The following is a 21,993-nucleotide window of genomic DNA, read 5'->3' on the forward strand; positions in this document are numbered from 1 at the left end:
ATTATCAAAAAATAAATTTTCAATTTATTTACATGTGTGTGTGTGTATTTTGTTTCTTTTAAAGCCTTTATCTTATTTTTTATGTTACAACTAAATAAAGTAACTTTACGAGTATCTAAGATCCAACCCTAATACATAATGATTGCTTAATAAAATATAGGTTAAGTGTAAATGATGATTAATTATAATTATATTATGTTTCGTAATTGATCGTTAGTTTTTTTTTTTTTTTGCAAAAATGATATTAAGTTTTAAAGTCTTTTTTATTTATAAGCAATTTGTGGAAATTTTGGTGAATTGCCACACAGTCCTTTAGTTTCCCAAACTTGAATATGAGATTGTTCTGTTAAAACCACCAAATGTTGATGTGTTGAATAGGTAAGGCTGAAAACGGAAATGCTAAGGTAATGTAAAATGTTATCTAAAGTTTAATATACACACCTTCTTATATTTGATAAGCCCGTAACAATTTCGGTAATAAAACTTAAATTCCAACTAGACCACAGGCGTACAATACCACCCTCAACCGCTGTAGCAATAACATTAACACCAACACCCTCTTTTATATAGGAGTAGCATACAGCCATGATGCGATCTTCATGAACATTATGTTGCACATAACGGGCATTTACCGAATGTAAACGTAAAATAGATTTTCCATTTGGATTTATGGAAACATTAACAAAATCATCCAGATTCTCTTCAGTTACCTCAAAACATTCATCTGCAGGTGGAGGGGCTGCAGCTGTCGATAAATAATTTTGTTTTTCTGGCAGGTTATGGTCTGAGAGGGTTGTTTGTTGTTGTGTCAATGAGTGAACAGTTACAATATCACCCAATGTTGGTGATATGGTTAGTAATGTTATGGGTGAATGGTGAATTTCTGCAGGACGTTCTATAGTGCGGACATAAGACCAACTGTTGGAAGGAGAAAACTTATTAATCATAGTTATTTTATAAATTAACCTCAAAATTACTTATTTAAATCCCATATAACAGCAAGACCATCTTTTCCAGCCGTTACCGCTATTTTAAAGTCCACCGACAATGCTATACAGGTTATCTCATCTGTATGACGTATTAATACTGTAGGACCAGACCAGGTTAAATCAGCTCCTTCTTTATAAATAGCCGCTTCCGCTAAATTTAAAGAATTCGATGATATGGTCGATGAGGTTAAATCACCCTCTGACTCCATGGTTTTACTAGTTATTTTACGAAAAGCCGAATTATACGAGAGTTTAAGACCCTTTACATAACTTTGGCGACTTTTACCCGTACGCTGACTTGCCTCTATACTGGAACATTTGTAGATGGAAATCCTACCCGACTTATGGCCAAACCAAAGTTGATTAGAATTAACATCACAGCCACAGGCGGTAATATCATCGAAAGCACTATTATATAATAAATTCTTAGGTTTAGCATTTAATTTATTAAGAGGTTGTATTCGAACTATTCGATCGTCGTAACCCCACGAAATAACATTGTATGTATCGCTTTCGGCACCCTGCATAACACATGAACGTGAGGGTAAACCATAAACCACATTGGTATTATTAAATGACAATAAATATTCCGCACCCATTAACTTATGAGTATTGCCTAATGTGGGCTCGGGCAGTTGGGGAGAACCTAAATAAATACCCCATCTTAAGCCACGTACACTTGATAGTATTTGTTTATCATTTTGATATTGCAAAGGCTTCGAGGGAGGATGCGGTGATTTGAAGAGCTGACGTGGCATTTGGCCATAAGTTTTAACCATGGTTTCTACTGCTTCGCGTTCAATAGGATCGTTTATTTCCGATTCTAAGAATACAGCATATGTCTGGTGTATGAGAAAACAAATCACTTAGATTAAGTTTAAGTAATATGCCAAAAATAAAAACTTACCGCCGGATGAAAAACATTTATAGCTTCTACAGCCGCCTCGCCAGTTTGTTTAAAACCAAATATCAAATCTATCCAATGATGAAGATTATTACGTACCAATTCTGATTCCAAAGCCTGACGGTGTATTAACACAAATAGCCGGGGATCTTTTAAGCACCAAGGTGGCAGGGCCACATCCTCGACACGTTCACTATTTTGTCGACAACCAAAGTTAAAATGTTCGAAATTTTCAAACATTTCCGGCAAACAAAAGAACTCGGGTATTAGTTCTTTAACATCTGTGGGTGAATCACGACTAGCCAAGCAATATGTAGTACTTAGAGCATGAAAAGTACGATCGGGTATATCGAAATTGTTGTCTAAATGATAAAATAAACATATCAATAAATATTGCGTAAAAAAGTATGAAATGGAAAGCCTACCTTGGTAACGCAAAAAATAACTAGTGAATGGTGGCACTCTTACCAAAAAATGCAATACTGTGCCAGAATTTGAATAATGTGAACTGTAATGATAGGGTTTCAATATCATTGAACCCATGTTGGTCATGGTATTTTGTATATACTAGAAAATAAAATGAAAACTTTCTTATAACACAAAGTTCTATTAAAGTAAATTAAATCATTATAATCCATTATAATCCTATAAATTTATTTATACTATATTGGGTTTTAGGTTTTGCTTTTTTTCTTACCGTATAATTATTAATGTAATGCTGTTCATTTTCTTCATTTTGTACCGCAATAGGTTTGGGTAATTTACGAAAATTTTTCGTTTCCGTTAAATCCAAAATATCTGATGTATAATTCGATAAAATCCAAGGAAATACTGGATATTGCATGAGATCATTGTATGTACGACCGGCTATTTGATTAAGTGTCATTAAATACTCCCAATTGGTTAAAAGACCTTCACGCCATTGTTGCGTTATCAAGAGAACTTTACTATTCTCGGGTGGTGTTACAATTTTATCGCAGAATACATCGCGCATTATTTTCCAATCATCTTGATTTTGCAATGAGAAGAATAGTGATTGATTTGTGTCTAGAAAAATTTCAAAAGCCTTTTCCTGATGCTGATAACGTTTTAACCAAATCTCCGTTATGTTAGAAATATCACAGTTGACGTAAAAGTATTTACAACGATATGTAGCTAAAAAGTATAGTTTATGGTCGGTAACAATTATTTCGCCATCAATTTCACCATCGACTGGTAGATATTTTGCAGGAAAATTATAAAGTATTTGTGAATTTAATGATATGTTTAACTGTTGATCATAACTGGAGATAAGATATTCTAGAGGTCGTGAATATTCTGAACGTTTAGCTGGTGTAGAGGTGTCACATTCATTTGTTGTTGTTGTTGTGTTCGATATGGACGACTCATTAAAGTCTTGCATAAAGAAACGTTTATCAAGATCTAAATGACATTTACGCAAACGTGTGTGTACACGAGATGGTCCTTCGGTATCATCTAATTCCCAAGATCTATAAAAACATATTTTGGAATAAAGCTGTTGTATTCATACTAAACTAAATTTATTTATAAAATAACTCTTTTAATTTATAAAATTCCTTAGATCTTAAGTTAATTTTCAGCATTTATTTTTACTATTTTTATATTTTGATCAATTTACATACCTTTCACTATTATGTTCACTAAACCAAGGAGCACCCTCATGAGTTAATCTTCTGACTATTTCTAGCCATTTGGTATATGTATGTGTATCGTCATAATCCTTCATATGATTCATTAATAATTTACGTTCAGAATTCTGTAAAAATAAGAAAAACAAATATTTCTTCAGCTGAACGTTATTAAAATATAAGAAAATCCCACTTGTAATTCTGCCACTCTACGTGTCGTTATCATTGATGATTCAATGCATCCCTGTGTCAACGATTCAAATTTATAAATCGTCTTTTCCAAAGATGTTTTCTGTTTTACCGTCTCATCTGTTTTATGCAAGTCCATACGTTGTAATTCATTTTCTAAATTCCAAGTTGAATCGTTCTCATTAATACCCAAACGTTTACATAAAGCTTGTAAATGTTCAATGGGTTCATCTAAATCTTCTAGCAGACTTAACCATAATAGAGCCTTAATCATTTTACCATCACATATAATGGCGGGCATAAAATCATCCTCACATGATATCCATAAAGCATCGACAATAAAACAACGTAAATCTCTAGGCTGAGAGGGTTGTAGACCCCAGGCTATGAAATTGTTGCAACGTTGATTTGTTGCAATGCTATAGGATACCAATAGTTTAAATAATTCCGTTTCATTTTGTGTAGGCGTTGACTTTTCATTGAAGACCATGTAAAATTGACAACAACGATTAATTAGTAATTCTAATCGTGTTTTTGTCTCGGACATAGAGAAATTCGGAAATTGACAAACTGCAAAGTGAAAATAAAAATAAATGCAATAATAAGGCATTATGATAGATTGTAACAGATTACATATAATACAGTATTATGCTATATTTTATGAAACCCAGAAATTTTTATAACTTACCTTTAAAATTCCAGGGTACATTTGTTTTTACGAAAAATAAATTCAACCAATTCATTTGTAGTTTGGCTTGAATGGAACGATAACCTTTGATAATGTTTTGTGGCTGCTTTTCTTGATAGAAAGACAGCATATTAATAACGTCCCAAATTATCTATAAATTTAAATAAATTCATAACTGTTTAAAAATAATTTTCCTTTAAATTGGATAAAAACGTACATTGATATGACCTACTGATTTAAGAGATATTTCACCGATGGTGGTTAATAAATCTGCAATAGATTCCTCAGTCTTTATGTTATACGATGTTGTTTTAGAATATAGATGATATAAAGCTTTAACACAGCATTGTATGAGACCAGCATCAATAATAGTTTGTTGATCTTCAGGATTCTTTAAATAACAATAAAGGACAAAAGTTAAGAAAATTAATTTATTAAAATGTTTAGCTTACTTACCTCTAAGTATAATTGCTTGAGAACTTTAAACGCCTTTCCGGTAAATTCCAGCTGAATATTAGTTGTGGCAGCTGATTTCGAAGCTATGGCTAGTAAAGCATTTAAGCCGAAACGATTTTGTATATGCAGATTAATTCCACAATTAAGTATGGAATCCAAAGAGCCCATTGTACCACAAACCCACTCTAGACAAGCTTCAAACATGTTGCTATCGCAAAAGCCCACCGATAGCTGATTGGCCAAATGATGAGGATACAAAGCCCTGGTACAAGCTTGTATATCTTGGGGAAATAAGCGTTGTGTTAAAGCACTTATAAGTTTGATAACGGCTGAACGTACGCCAGCATTATTGTGATTAGCTAAAACTAATAAGAATTCTACTTTGATGTAATGATTGAGCACATCATCGATATCGGTGTCTGGTAAAAGACAAAGAAAATCTTTAAGTAACAGCAACAACCCACTTTGCAAGGCTGCTATGCCTACAGAACTAAAAGTATCAGTTTTATGCAGTATTTTAGATTTCTTCTGCTGCAAAGTGGATTTTGAATTGAAAACCTCATTTAAACTAGGACATTCGGTGTGATCCATATTCAATGAAGCAGCCAAAGAATGTAAACTAGAATCTGATTTTCTGGTTGTCAAACGCATGTGTTTTTCACCATCACCCAACGCCAAAGAACGAGCCGAACTGGCACTATGTAAACGTATACGTTTTCTTTGTATTCTTTTATTTTGGGGTGACTGCTTGAGGAATGACGACATCTTGTTGAATGCACGGGATTTATGAGGCGAATGCGTATGTGTATGTTTAATAGGACTGTTAGGTGTAGATAGAATAGAGGATTTTTTAAACTTTAAACGCCATTTGGACGCCTCCAAAGGATTTACTAAACGCAAGGCGTTTTTATTAAGTTTCGTACAATCAGCCATATTTTCCAAATTTTCTTCAAATTCATCTAAAGGTCTTTTATAGGCTGACACAGTTTTATGTAACTTTCTTAAACGGTTTATACGTGCCTGCCTAGCAGGATCCACATCACTGTTGGAGGAGTTTGTTGAATTTGAATTGGTATTAAGATCGCTTAGGGGTTTTGCTCCTCCCTGTTGGTTGCGTTTGGTAGAATTTCTTTTAAGTGCAGTACTAAATGAAGATTTTTCTTTGATGGGTATTTCTGGTGTTAAGAGAAAATAAAACTTGGATCTATCGTGTGTAATATAGCATTCACTGGGTTTGTGTAATAGCAACATTAATTTCATGATTTCATCTAAGAGACAAGGTTTAGGTGGTGAACCAGCAAAAACCGATATAATATTAACAAATGCCTCAGCTGCCTTTTTAGATATAAATACTGGATTTGGTGATTCAATAACATAAACTTTGCACAAATTTAAAAGTTCTCGCATTAAGCCCTCCTTGGTAAAATGTTCGATATTAAAATCGCGCTGCGGATGCTTTTCTCGTGTTAATGCCAATATTGTTTGAAAGAGCATATCTAGAACATCTGAATTTTCGGCACCGGAACGATGCCAATCTGAATATCTATGTAAAATAGAAGTAAACAATTTTGGATAGACCACTGTTGCGATGGTTGTATCATTAACTTGCAGTAAATCGCCTTTTTTCAATATCAAAGGTTGAGAGCAGGCATTGTTTATAATACTTTTGAGTAGATTACAATCTTTGGTACATCTTTCCGTTTTGATGACATAACCAATGAGATTAATGTAATCATTACGTTGAAATTCAGTGTATAGTTGTGATTCGGAAAAGGCAATATTGAGTAAAATATCTAAAGCCATAGATTGAGTTAAAGAGTTAGAACTAATTTCGACAACCTAATTTCGACAAAAGAGAAAATTAAGTAGAATTATATTAAATAAATTAAATAATAAATCAATACATAAATAGGCAGATAGATAGATAGATAGATAGATAGATAGATAGATAGATAGATAGATAGATAGATAGATAGATAGATAGATAGATAGATAGATAGATAGATAGATAGATAGATAGATAGATAGATAGATAGATAGATAGATAGATAGATAGATAGATAGATAGATAGATAGATAAATATAGAAAATAAATTCGGCGTAATATTAGCTTGTTAAAATCCGATATAATTGCTCTTTACAGCTAGGTCGGAATAAGAATATTAAAGTATTACTTTACATTAGACTTACTCTCGCAAATAAATATAAAAGATTCGATAGACCTCCACATAAAATTGTAGCTGTCTGCAAAGAAGGCAAACTATTCTGCACAAGTTCGCCATAATGTATTACGCCATAAGGATGACCTAGAAATATTTCACAATTAAACAATCAAATATCGTGTATAAACTCAAACTTCTTACCGTATGTAATATTATCCAATTCCACACTGGTATCATAGCACATGACCATATCTGGTTGTGAAGCGTTATAACATAAAATTCGTGAATCTCGTAAAGTTTTCAAAGAATCGACGTAATTGCAAAAATAGGCTGTTTGTAATTTATTTGTGTTTAAATAACCATAATTTGGTTTCCAATTAGCCACATGACATTGTGTCAATTCGGTAAAATCGGGACCCATGGCAGTTAAATTTAAAATTTCTTCTTTTTTATTGAGTGGACGATTAAAGAGCATTAAATTGGAAATGGATACGCGAATAGGAAAACAATCTAAAGTTGAGCGTGACTCATTGAAGGTGGTAGTGTTGGGAGAACGAGATACTATGCCATCACCAAGTGCAATCATTTGAAAGTTATGAGTTCTGGTTAGTAAACGTATATTGCGGAATGGCAACTGTATTCGATGTTGTTCTAGACCATCGATAAGTAGGCACATATCCAAACTATCAGCCAAAATGTCTATTGCAAAAGTAAGATGTGTCCATTTGTTTCTAATCAAACGGAATTGTTTCAAATCAACATGAGTGCTTTCATAATAAGCATCTGTTTCGGCATGACCGTTAAATAGATGCATATTGCTAAAACTGTTAAGAAATGCCTGTTTTGTGTTTTTAAAAGCTTTCGAAAAGGGAGAAGTCATACCAGTTGCGGGCCCGGAACTCGAAGCTGTTGGTTCTTGATTAAAATGATTGTTGTAATGGTGATTTTTACTTATTTTGTTTTCAGGACTTTGTGTGCCATTGATAACTACATTTGGTTTAATATCTAATGTTTCATCCATTTGGTTGGACTTTGCTGGCATTTCAGCATTTGGTTTAAACGTTTCAAAAGTTAAATTCAGATTATTGTTTAAATATATGCTAAGCATAGCTTGATTTGTACCCACCGACAAGATGTGAGTTTTCTAAATTAACGAAATATAATTTTGTTTCGTTTTATTAATATCTATATTAGTTAATGAGAGTTAAAACTTACCATATATACATCACTTGAAGATCTGGTATCATCTTCGATAATTTGACTGGTACTTTTGTGATTTTGTGAGCCTTTGGCTTGTAACCACAGAGATATCGTAAAACCTTCGGGATTCCAGAGACGTGCATGTGTGAGGGGCATAATACAAGGTGATCTTGTAAAAGGTGTATTAGCTTGGCAGTTTAAATGATAATTACGTATACGATCGATATGTTCAGTGACCTCTAGATCACTCGTTGAAACACATTTGCCATCTAAAATTGGGAAGTATATAAATATAAATATATTCTAAATTAAAAAACAAGTAAGAAATTATAGTCGGGCGTGGCCGACCATATGATACCCTACACCAATTGCGAATATTAAATGTGATTAATTTCAATAATGAAGCATTTCTGTTAATCTTATATAGGTTCCAAATAATGTCTGTTCATGTTCGGTTGTATGCTGACTACGAAAAATAGAAGACCGATTTCAATCATTTTCAACAGCCATCGTCAGTGGATCCAGAGAATAGTATGTGACACATTTTAGCAAATTATATTCAAAATTGCGATCTGTTGCGTGCACACAAGGTTTACACGGTCACAAAGACGGACATAGCTTAATAAGGACAAATATTTTTGAGTATTACAAACATCACCACATTGTGCCGACTTTTGGATAGATAGTAGTATATTAGATGTAGTTAAAAGATAAATGACCGAAATCGGAAGGTCAGGATGTATGGAGGCTAAGGCAGAAAGTGAACCGATCCTTACAAAATGTATTATTGGGAATTATCTATATACATATATAAAAATGAATGTGTGTTTGTTTGTATGTTTATATGTTTGTATGTTTGTGTGTTTATATGTTTGTATGTTTGAACGTTATAGACTACTAAACGGCTAAACCGATTTTCTTCAAATTTTCACAGCACATTCGTATGTCTGGCAATAGGCTACTTTTTATTTCCGATTATGGCGAAAAATGACAGTGTTATTTATAATTACATATCAAACTTAGTTGTGCCAAATTTTGGGAAGATAGTAGTATATTTATCGTAGTTATGAGCTAAGAGGCCCTAATCGGTAGGTCCGGTTGTATGGGGGCTAGGGCAAAAATTGGTCCGATCCTTATAAAATTTAATGTCGACATTTTATATAAAATTTTTATATAAAATCTATTTGTGGTAAATTTCATATTGATACTAGTGTTTATAAGAGAATTGTGGACATTGAAGTCATTTCCTGAAGGGGATTTTGTATAGGGGATAGGGTCAAATAATGCCCGATCATTATAAAAATCGACAGTGTATGAGGTCAAAAGCCCTATTCGGGGGGTCCGGTTGTATGGGGGCTAGGTTAAATAATGGACCGATTTCAACCATTTTCAATAGCGTTTGTCCTTGGACCAAGAGAAGTGTATGTTCCAAATTTCATCAAATTATCTCAAAAATTGCGACCTGTAGAGTGCGCACAAGGTTTACATGGACACACAGACAGACAGACGGACAGACGGACGGACAGACGGACATAGCTTAATCGACTCAGGAAGTGATTCTGAGTCGATTGGTATACTTTAAGGTGGGTGTAGGACCAATATTTTTGGGTGTTACAAACATCAGCACAAACGCATAATACCCTCCCCACTATAGTGGTGTAGGGTATAAAAACCATGCGGTTTCTAGGAATTTATATTATATCTCCGTTTTTTTACAGATGTTTCATATTTCAGTAATTGGATTCTAAAGATATCTGGAAATTGATTTCAACAAAACTACGGATAGATGGTCATAGCTAATTTAATAGCATGCTTCATTATTTCGAAAGTGAATATATTACAGGGTTTTCAGAAAACTGATTTCAATAAACATATAGACAGACGGACATAGAGTAATGGACTTCGAAAAAATCAAGTGTTTTCTCGAAATGTTAATTTTATTCCTTTATTTGTCCCACCGAGTCATTTACTACAATACTCAAATAATAAAAAAGGATTGTTTAGATAAAACGCCTTTTTTATATTTTTCTATTTCTTTAATAATTTTAAAACTAATCATCATTGGTTTGGAAAAATTAAACCAAATTTAGATATGTACTAGAGGTTAATTAGTTTTCATTAAAAAACTGATATTTAACTTACCAATATGAACTGGAAACTCCAACTCCACGCTCGGCTGACATTTCTTTAAAGTATTGGCACAAATATAATTCATATATTTCACTAATATATCTACAGGTGGATTTTTCGACGAGAGTATACCAAAAAATATTGATAGAACTTCCGGTGAATTCAAGTCTATAATTAATTCTAAAATACATTGCTGCAACTCTCTCAAACGAACATCATGACATTTCAGTACAGGTGCAAAACCGCGGAGTAAAAATAAAGGGCCACCCAAGTATTCACGTATCACAAAAAGACGATTAATTAATTGAGCTAAATTATCACACCAACCCAAAGGATTTGCACAGCATTTCTGGCTAAGCTCAATTAGTATATCCACCACTAAACGACATATGCCTTCATGCAGTATATGTGTTCGATAGCGGGAGGAGGGTTGAAAAGAATGCCATAGTTCTCCTACTTCAGACATGCCCTCGGTTTCGGAAACTTCCTGAATTTCACCATCCGCTTCATAGCCTTCATCGGCTGTTAGATAAAAATCATCTTGATCATTTTCACTAAATTCCAATTCACTGTCTGCACAAATGTACGAAGCTCGCGTAGAGAAATAATCTGCATCACCACTTTCCCCGGACAAAGGTCTCTGGGGCGGAGTAGTGGGTGTTAGGATGGCATTTTTACTTGGCAAAGCTGTAGTTAATTGATGATAATTATAGGAAATACCTCCTCCCAAACGCGAACTATTAAATGATCTAGTTCGTGGTCTCAACTCATTTAGATTTGTTTGATCTTCGGTAACTGTGGTTAAAATACTTGTACTAACAACTGCAGCCGGTTCATTGGCACAATTCGATAGTTCGGCTATCTTGAGTAGACATTGCAACGTTTGTATAACAGTATTTTCTCTTGTGTGCTCTTCCGAATGTTGTTCCCAATTATTGCAGGCGTTTGTTAATATAACACTTTTCAGTTTACGCAAATGTTTTTGCATTTTTTCCACTAGAAAAACACGTATGAAAATAATAAAATAAAATGTTTGTTAAATTTCAATGAATTTTACTACGGAATATGTACTGCATACAATTAATTTTATTGTATCAACTCGAATGTTAATAAAATGTGTTACATTTAATCTGTTGTATAGTCTCTTATTAAAAGATAAGATCTGTTTTTATCAGTCTAGAGATTTTTAACAAGCCCAATGTTTTAATATCTTATTTAAATATGTATAACGTGTTTAAGAAAATGTATAATTTGTTTTGTTTTTTTTTTGATGTAACACAAGAGATGGTCGGTTTAAAACTATACTAATATTTATTTATTTTATCATCTACGCCAGCATAGAATGAAAAAGTGCAATTATTAACAACATGTATAGTGTGCAACCACATTGAAATAATGGTAATATAATCTAGTTATTCTTTAATTCGTCTATACAATACAGTCCATTCTAATGTTAAATGCTGCATATTGCAGTTTATTTATTTACTACATACTAATAATAAACTCAAGTTCAGTTCTAACAATTCAACGACCGCCACCTAACAAATGTCTATTGCACTATAGTCTATAGAATGTCATAATACATATTATTTGTAAGAAATCGTTAAACTACACTGTGCTACGAAAAGTATTTTCAACTTCGCGCTATATAAAGATAAAATAAGAAAGTATAACTGGGCATGGCCGGTCATATGATAACTCTACACCTATTATGAGTATAAATAAACATAAAAAAATGATTTTTTTATAATAAAACATTTATGATAAATTTTGTCTTAATTCCGATATAAGGGAATTCCAAATTTTATCGTTCAAAAAGGATGTTTTAAAATTATTAAACTGGGAGCATAAATTCTTCTCCTTAATGCGGTTTATATGACGTATAAATTGGATCCATAACTTATAACTAGTTTAACACTTTTTAGGAAATTTTTAAGCACTTATAAAGCTTAGGGTTCCCACAGTTTTCAAAATTTAAGTAAAACAAGTAAGAAATTATAGTCGGGCGAGGCCGACCATATAATACCCTACAACTTTGACAAAAATATAATGTGATTTATTTGCCATAATAAAGCATTTAAATTGAATTGTACATTGTCTCAGATATACATACTTAAGCCGTTTATTGTTGAATAAAATTGTGGACATTTAAGTGAAATTTTGATGGGGGCTTTTTATAGGGGCTAGGGTCATATGAGGACCTAATATTATGGAATTCGTGAGGGTCATCAAATCTTGTATAGAACTTGGTTTTTGCAGCTTTTTGTCGAGATATGAGTATATTAAACATAATTATGAACTTAAAAGCCCTATTCGGCGGGTTCATTGAATTATCTCCAAAATTGCGACCTGTAGTTTGATTACAAAGTTTAAAAGCCCTATTCGGGGGGTTCAGTCGTACGGAGGCTAGGTGAAATAATGGATCGATGTTAACCATTTTCAATAGGCTTCGTCTACGGTACCATAAAAGATCATGTGCCAAATTTCATTGAATTATCTCCAAAATTGCGACCTGTAGTTTGATTACAAAGTTTAAAAGCCCTATTCGGGGGGTTCAGTCGTATGGAGGCTAGGTGAAATAATGTACCGATGTTAACCATTTTCAATAGACTTCGTCTACGGTACCATAAAAGATGATATGCCAAATTTCATTGAATTATCTCCAAAATTGCGACTTGTAGTTTGATTACAAGGTTTACAAGCCCTATTGGGGGGTTCAGTTGTATGGGGGCTAGGTGAAATAATGGAACGATCTTAACCATTTTCAATAGGCTTCGTCCCTGGGACAATAGAAGATCATGTACCAAATTTCATTGAATTATCTTCAAAATTGCGACCTGTAGTTTGATTACAAGGTTTACATGGACGGACGGACAGACGGACGGACATAGCTAAATCGACTCAGAAAATGATTCTGAGCCGATTGGTATACTTTAAGGTGGGTATAGGACCAATATTATTGTGCGTTACAAACATCAGCACAAACCCAATATACCCTCCCCACTGAAGTGGTGTAGAGTATAAAAAGTAGGGATGCCAAACGGGACTGGCTTTTACAAATCCCGGGATTCGGGATTTTGAAAATTGCAATCCCGGGATCCCGGGATATTTCGGGATCCCGGGATTTTTCGGGATTTCGGGATTTTACGGGATTTCGGGATTACATGAATTTATTTATTTTATATATGAAAATCTTTAAATCATCATATTTGTAAAGAAAATTGTTTAATTTTGTGAAAATTTAGCAGACAGAAGATATATTTAAATTAAAACAATCCAATTAATTCCAATTTTTAAATAAAAACTTTCAGAATTGCATAATTTCTGAAACTTTTTAAATACATACTTACTTCCTAAATAAATATTCCGAAATTAGACATAAGCACTTTTTAAAACCTCATACTGTTCCATGTGAACTAATAATTATAACAGATACCAATTCAATTATCCGTACATCAATTTAGAACCTATTCTTTGAAAAATATTTGGAACTTTACCCAAAATACATGTTTTGGAACATGTTATTATATTCGTAGTATTAATTTAAAATTTTATGTGCATTCAGAACAAGGTAATTTACCTTTACCGGTATCACTCAGATTTGTAGAAAGTTAGAAATGTAAAATCCTCTAGTATTGAAAAATAAAGTTTGTATTCGACTGTGCCGAAATTAAATACCCACCATCAAAATATTGTAATGTATTGATATTAATATCAGCATCAATGTGATTTTCAGAGGAGGTCCAATTAGGTTTTCTTGTGTCAATTTTGGTCCAAATTTGCATCACAAATGGAATGAGTCTTCTAACTCGTGTTTTTAGCTTACAGACACAGAATGTGTATACTTTTTGGGTCGGTCTACGACCAACATTTCGATGTGTTAACAAGTAAGAAGTTATAGTTGGGCGAAGCCTACCATATAATACCCTACACCAGTTATAAAATAAAATGTGATTTATTGTTCATAATAAAGCATCTAAGTTGAATTGTACCTTGCCTCAGATATACTTTAGCTATTTTTTGTTGAATGAAATTGTGTACATTTAAGTCATATTTCGAAGGGGGCTTTGTATAGGAGCTAGGGTCAAATGAGGCCGTATCATCAAAAAATACATCATGAAGGCTAGTATAGAACTTGGCTTTGCAGCTTTTTGTCGAGATACGAGTATATTAAACATAATTATGAACTTAAAAGCCCTATTCGGCGGGTTCAGTTGTATGGGGGCTAGGTCAAGTATTGGACCGATGTTACCCATTTTCAATAGGATCCGTCTCTAGTACAATAGAAGATCATGCAAAATTTTATAGAATTATCTTCAAAATTGCTGTAGTTTGATTACAAGGTTTACACGGACGGGCGGACGGACGGACAGACGGACGGACAGACGGACGGACATAGCTTAATCGACTCAGAAAATGATTCTGAGCCGATTGGTATACTTTAAGGTGGGTATAGGACCAATATTATTGTGCATAACAAAAATCAGCACAAACCCAATATACCCTCCCCACTAAAGTGGTGTAGGGTATAAAAACGAAGTGAATAAATAAATTTATATGTGCTATGTGTATGGAATCATACCACTTTAAAAAATAAAAGGTTTAAATATGTATATAATTAGCTCTGCGGAATTTAGTTTTGCATGAGTCGAAAATAAAATAAGATCGTAATTTTCAAGTTAATGAAAATTATGGCTCAAAAAAAGAAAATAAAAACAGTTTTTGAAACAAATCCCGGGATTTATTTTGAAAAATCCCAGGTTGCGGGATATTCTAATCCCGAAAAAATCCCGGGATTTATTTTCCAAATCCCGGGATTCGGGATTTGCCCGGGATTTTCGGGATCGGGATTTCGGGATTGGCATCCCTAATAAAAAGTCAGTTCACATTCTCGAGGAACTTCCTTTACTTATTAAAAAATTTTTTTGTCTAAATCGGTAACTATTTGAAAAATATTTTAAATTTAAAATTTATACTTTTGTATAAATAAAATCTCCAAAAACCGGTATTTTTTTGCCACATTTTCGGATATACATATGTAATCTAAACATATAATTATTTAACTGTCATAATCATATCTTTGGTCTTCAGCGAATTGTTTTCAACAAACATACGACCAGACAGACTTACGGACAAGCATGCCCAAATCGACTTTGTTATCTATAAGGATTCAGAATATTTTATAAAAATATACAATAAATAAAACATTTTAATTTCTATGTTGTCTAGTGTAAATACGTACTATGTGGTACTAACGTGCACTATTGTTTCTATACGTACTACTATTAGCAAATTCAAAGTAACTAACTAACTGGTAACAATTGTATGGCTTCTGGATGTTCTAAACAAACAACATGCATTCATAATATACATATATTGAGAGCATGTGTGATTAGAAGAAATATAAACTAAGATGTTCATTTAAAACCCAAAACAAAACGAAGCTTTCATAGGCAAATTCAAAAAGCATTCCACTTTTTACATTTTCTATTCAAATATTACTCACCTTCTTCATTTTGATAGCCCTTAATACAAATGGCCATAGTTGCTTCGAAAATTTTTAATAATAATTTTTTGCAATCACTGTGTGTTTCATACAGAGGCAATAAATCAACATCTATATCGTGAGGTTCTTCGTGGTATTCACCTTCTTCTTCTTTGACTGTATCTGATATTTTGTTTAAATCAATTAAAGAATTTGTACGACTTAATGAGAATATTGAACCGAATATATTAAATAGTTTGTAGATAATGCTTTCATTTGAAACTTGTGCAGCTACATTGGCTGTTAGCGTTTTGGGGTCATCAGCTGAGTAATAATAGTTAAAGGTGTCTTTAAAGAGGGTGGTAGATGAAGAAGAGGGTGATGTAGACGGGGGTGAGTTTTTTGTTGTGGTTGTTTCTTTAGCAATATTTTGAAGACTTTTTTGAAAATGCTTTTGATTGCGTATATCAAAAATTGTAATACTTTCATTTAAAACACTTTCGCTTAGTGGTAAAGTATCCTTTTGATTTAGTTGCAATAGAAACGATGTGGCTTTTTTACACTGTTGTGGAAATTCCGTTACATCAAGAGCTGTTGTTAAGTCTTGCGCTGAATATAAACTAAATGTTGTTGTGGTTGCGTTAGAATAATTCGATGTCGTTAGCAGTGATGTGTTAGTGGTGCTGTTTGACATTTCTATAGAGTGTATGGAATTAATAAAATTTTCTAATATTTCCCAGCTTGAATCGAAATCATTGTTTGATATGTTGTATTCTTGTTGTTGATAATCATTTATTTTATGATTGTGTTGTGGACGTTGTTTAGATTTCATAGACAATTTTTGAGTTTTTAATTTACGTTTAGGTGGTAACATTAAGAATGCCGTTAAGGCATTATAATTCAATTGTAATATGTCTATTATAGTTTTATCACCCGGTTTCAGAGACATTTTTGTATTTATGGGGGAATTATTTAATTGTTGACCACTCTCATCCTGCATTTCTGCATCATCTTCTTCATCTTCCTTAGTAATTGAATATATTTTTGCGAATTCATTGTAGAAATATTGACTAGTTTTTAAAAGTTCATAATTAAGAGTCCATTGTAGAGCTACTATATGCAAAATGTCTACAGTTTTCAATTGTAAGGTATTGGATTTCGTAGCTGTTGTTAGCGATGTATTTTCAAATAACCAAAATTGTGTTGCACAGCTGTTGTTTTGATTTTTGGCTTTTGTTAAGAGGGAATTAAATAATAGTTGAGCCCTTTCCGAACTATTGAATTGTAATGTAATCAGTCTACGGCTTAAAATAATTTGTTCTTGATTATTATCACCCAAAAATGTTATGTTATCAATGCCTATTTTAATTAGATCACATACAGCTCTTATTAAAAAAGGCTCCTCCAGTAAATCTTCCAAATGTCGAATATTTTCCTCATTATAGAAGGCTTTTATTAGCCGTATATCTCTTAGATACATGGCAAATATATTTAAACATTCATACAGTAATCTGCTAATATCATCTTTTGTATTATCACTTGAATCTATGATTAAATGAAGATTCGAATTTCTTACGGGTGTAGTTTCAGTTGAGGCAGTTTTTTGCCAAAATTTCAAACTGTGTTGTGGGGAGGTATTCTGGGGGCTTTTCTGGGCAAATAAATGTAACTTATATTCACGAAATATAGGTAAAACTATTTCCGCCAATATACCAGTAGCAATATCGTTGGTTAGCAGAAATGCCAAATGTTTGAGATGTTTTAGGAAATATATGAGATTCGTTAAATGTTCCATATTACTTTGTAGTTTATTATAAAAAGTTTTATAAATTTGCAAAAGACCTTGATGAAAATCCAATGATTTCAATTTCATATCACATTTCATACAATTAACCATTCCAGAACGTTTTGAATACAAAGAGACTTGCGTAGAGTTTGAATTTTCCTGCGTTGATTTTAGGAAAATAGTATTTAACATTTTGTTATAAAGAAATTTGTAGGCACATTTCTGATAATAGGCTGTTACATTGAAAATAATACTCAATATGCTATTGAATAAAGCCAAGTTATAGTGGCAGCAACATAAGCCGGAACGTGCTAAATAGAGCATAGTTTGTTCTTGTAGATCCTTGGGTAAAGTAGGTAGTATTGTTATGAGAATATTTTGAAAATAGCACGATAACTTAGGTACACTAGATAAACAGTGCATTTGTTTGGTTTTCATTTTTCGATAACGCACTGGTGCTGGTTTAGCGGTTGTAAGATTGGTGGTATTGAAATAATTATTGCTTATGGTTGAAATCATCATATCGTATTTATTTAAATTTTCTATGATTTTTAGTAATGTACGAAATATTAAATGATATAAGGATTTTATATCTTCCTGCTCGGGTGGTTGATGTCTTAGCAAGTGTTCCATGGTAGAGAGACAACAGTCGATGATATTTTCATCTATAAATTTTAAATTATATAGATTGACTTTGGCATTCCATAAAGTTTTCTGGCTATATACTGCCACCACATTATGTAAGATGGCAAATATTATATAAATCAAGGCGTAAAGCAGTCGAGTATTTTGTAAATTACACTCTAAGGCGGCTATGAGTTTGGCAAATATACATTGAAATTGTATGTCGTGCAGTGAATTGTCTGTTAAGGCAAACAGATTGTTTAGACATTGTTCGTTTAACTTTAGCAAATAGCATTTAATGATTTCAGCATTATGTGGCGATGAAAAAGCCAGATTTTCCACGCTTAAACAATCTAAGCTAAAGTTTAAAGTCAACATAAACATCGATTGATCAGAGTGTAAAGTTGTAAACCGTTCATTTTCTATGCATTTTATTAATAGTTGTATTAATATTAAAGCTATTTCATCACTGGTTTTAGTGGCTTGTAAAAACTCCTCTAAAGATTTATTTTCTGGGACAATTTCCAAATTCCGTGGTTGTAAGTCAGCGGTAATTTTGCTGTTAGTAGTAATATCATTATTGGATTTACATTTAAATTTTTGATAGAATTGCAAATTGCCTATAAAAGCAAATATATTCTGTTGATTATTCAACTCGCGGTAATGTTCCCACCAAGGACAATTGGGAAATAAGTTAATGCACAAATTACATAAACTTTTCTGAGAAGCCACCAACTAGAAATAGAAAAATAGTTTATTAAAATTACAATAAAATTTAAAATTAATGACAATTAATTAATTACCTTAATATCTACCCTTAATAAGAATTCCAACAGATGCTGTCCCAATTGATGGGTTAAAAATTGTCTCAATGCTATTATTTTGCTACAATCACTGGGTTGTTTGAGTATTAGCTGGAATAAAATTACCAATTCAATGAAGGGCAGCAAATCGTTTATTTGTCAATTGCATTTTTACCTGTGCAAAATTGTGATTCTTTTTTAATAATTGTAAAAATTGTTTATTCTTTTCAGACGTTTGTTTTTCATCAATATCACTTTCCTCATATTTATCACTAGAGTTTTCGCTTGTTTTGAAACTATCCACAGTTGGTATAAAGAGATCGGATTTGCTGATTATTTCATAGATTTGTTCTAACAGATATGAACATAACTCCTCAGGTATGGGATTAAAGAAACTGTAAAGGGATTAAAATAAAGATTTAAAATTGGCAACAAAAACAACATAAACAAAATAAGAGTTTTTCCCAGGATGGGATTTTTATTAAAAACATATTTTCAACAAATCATGTTCTTTCGATTATCAAAAATATGTATATTAAAAGTTCAAATTCTCTAAAACATAAGGATTCTTAAAAATACAATTTTCATTTAATTCGAGGCTAACTGCTTACATTTCTCAATCTAGTTTCAGAATATGAGCTTTTTAAGATAATTTCGAAAAATCGAACTTATGTTTGAATGATTTTTAAAGCTGTTAAAATAATCGTTATGTCATGTGGACTAAAGTTTTCCAATTTCGAATATAAAGTTTTTGAAAATTATTTTAAAATTATAATGATTCTTAAAGTATGTGTTTACACAGTTGGGTTTCAGAATATACGCTTTTTAAAAGCTGTTAAAATAATCTCTAAGCTGTGACTAGACTACATACATATAGACAATACTATAGACTAGACTATAAACAATAGATTAGACTATAGGCTAGAATATAGATATACTAGACTATAGACTAGACTATGACTAAACTATAGACTAGACTATAGACTAGACTATAGACTAGACTAGACTATAGACTAGACTATAGACTAGACTATAGACTAGACTATAGACTAGACTATAGACTAGACTATAGACTAGACTATAGACTAGACTATAGACTAGACTATAGACTAGACTATAGACTAGACTATAGACTAGACTATAGACTAGACTATAGACTAGACTATAGACTAGACTATAGACTAGACTATAGATTAGACTATAGATTAGACTAGACTATAGACTAGACTATAGACTAGACTATAGACTAGACTATAGACTAGACTGTAGACTAGACTATAGACTAGACTATAGACTAGACTATAGACAAGACTATAGACTAGACTATAGACTAGACTATAGACTAGACTATAGACTAGACTATAGACTAGACTATAGACTAGACTATAGACTAGACTATAGACTAGACTATAGACTAGACTATAGACTAGACTATAGACTAGACTATAGACTAGACTATAGACTAGACTATAGACTAGACTATAGACTAGACTATAGACTAGACTATAGACCAGACTATAGACTAGACTATAGACTAGACTATAGACTAGACTATAGACCAGACTATAGACTAGACTATAGACTAGACTATAGACTAGACTATAGACTAGACTATAGACTAGACTATAGACTAGACTATAGACTAGACTATAGACTAGACTATAGACTAGACTATAGACTAGTACTATAGACTAGACTATAGACTAGACTATAGACTAGGACTATAGACTAGACTATAGACTAGACTATAGACTAGACTATAGACTAGACTATAGACTAGACTATAGACTAGACTATAGACTAGACTATAGACTAGACTATAGACTAGACTATAGACTAGAACTACTAGACTAGACTATAGACTAGACTATAGACTAGACTATAGACTAGACTATAGACTAGACTATAGACTAGACTATAGACTAGACTATAGACTAGACTATAGACTAGACTATAGACTAGACTATAGACTAGACTATAGACTAGACTATAGACTAGACTATAGACTAGACTATAGACTAGACTATAGACTAGACTATAGACTAGACTATAGACTAGACTATAGGACTAGACTATAGACTAGGACTATAGACTAGACTATAGACTAGACTATAGACTAGACTATAGACTAGACTATAGACTAGACTATAGACTAGACTATAGACTAGACTATAGACTAGACTATAGACTAGACTATAGACTAGACTATAGACTAGACTATAGACTAGACTATAGACTAGACTATAGACTAGACTATAGACTAGACTATAGACTAGACTATAGACTAGACTATAGACTAGACTAGACTATAGACTAGACTATAGACTAGACTATAGACTAGACTATAGACTAGACTATAGACTAGACTATAGACTAGACTATAGACTAGACTATAGACTAGACTATAGACTAGACTATAGACTAGACTATAGACTAGACTATAGACTAGACTATAGACTAGACTATAGACTAGACTATAGACTAGACTATAGACTAGACTATAGACTAGACTATAGACTAGACTATAGACTAGACTATAGACTAGACTATAGACTAGACTAGAAATTATCATGATTTTTAAATTATTTTCAAGTTAAATTACAATCTTGTAACAAAAACTTATAGTATATACATTGTACAATATAAATACCTTTTAAATTCTTCATTTTCCAGTAATTCCTCGGAGACAAATTGAAAGTTAAATAAAAACAATTGTAACCAATGTTGCTGAGAAAGAGATGTAAAATAAAAATAAAATCAAAATTAATATATTATCGTTTACTATAAAAATCAATAATACAAACAACAATCTACTACTTTAAACAAGAGATATTTGTCATATAAAATATATTGCTTATTTTCCTCTAAAGAGACTTAACTCAAAATTCGGTTATTTTAAAATATACATATACCTAAATTAAATCTTTT

The 21,993-nt window shown here is 32.3% G+C and overlaps 1 protein-coding gene across 2 annotated transcripts in view; it reads right to left on the minus strand.

Moving 5' to 3' along the window:
- Window position 1: 1 nt before the first annotated feature.
- LOC119603680 (lysosomal-trafficking regulator) overlaps window positions 2-21,993 on the minus strand; it is a 29,021-nt gene continuing 7,029 nt past the window's right edge. For both annotated transcript variants that reach the window (XM_037955799.1, XM_037955800.1), the window contains exons 3-21: window positions 21,716-21,792; window positions 19,241-19,460; window positions 19,066-19,176; window positions 15,874-18,997; window positions 10,380-11,363; window positions 8,253-8,506; window positions 7,239-8,181; window positions 7,066-7,181; window positions 4,876-6,714; window positions 4,637-4,810; window positions 4,420-4,570; window positions 3,736-4,301; window positions 3,537-3,670; window positions 2,591-3,383; window positions 2,319-2,460; window positions 1,897-2,255; window positions 978-1,831; window positions 442-918; window positions 2-384 (exon numbers count right to left, since the gene is read on the minus strand). In XM_037955799.1, coding sequence (XP_037811727.1) covers window positions 264-384; window positions 442-918; window positions 978-1,831; window positions 1,897-2,255; window positions 2,319-2,460; window positions 2,591-3,383; window positions 3,537-3,670; window positions 3,736-4,301; window positions 4,420-4,570; window positions 4,637-4,810; window positions 4,876-6,714; window positions 7,066-7,181; window positions 7,239-8,181; window positions 8,253-8,506; window positions 10,380-11,363; window positions 15,874-18,997; window positions 19,066-19,176; window positions 19,241-19,460; window positions 21,716-21,792 — 11,439 coding nt within the window. In that variant the 3' untranslated portion in view covers window positions 2-263. The remainder of the gene's footprint in view (window positions 385-441; window positions 919-977; window positions 1,832-1,896; window positions 2,256-2,318; window positions 2,461-2,590; window positions 3,384-3,536; window positions 3,671-3,735; window positions 4,302-4,419; window positions 4,571-4,636; window positions 4,811-4,875; window positions 6,715-7,065; window positions 7,182-7,238; window positions 8,182-8,252; window positions 8,507-10,379; window positions 11,364-15,873; window positions 18,998-19,065; window positions 19,177-19,240; window positions 19,461-21,715; window positions 21,793-21,993) is intronic.

Source organism: Lucilia sericata, unplaced genomic scaffold, assembly GCF_015586225.1.
Source record: "Lucilia sericata isolate MDLA Ls3-8-SP2 unplaced genomic scaffold, ASM1558622v1 Contig000327F_arrow, whole genome shotgun sequence".
NCBI lineage: Eukaryota > Metazoa > Arthropoda > Insecta > Diptera > Calliphoridae > Lucilia > Lucilia sericata.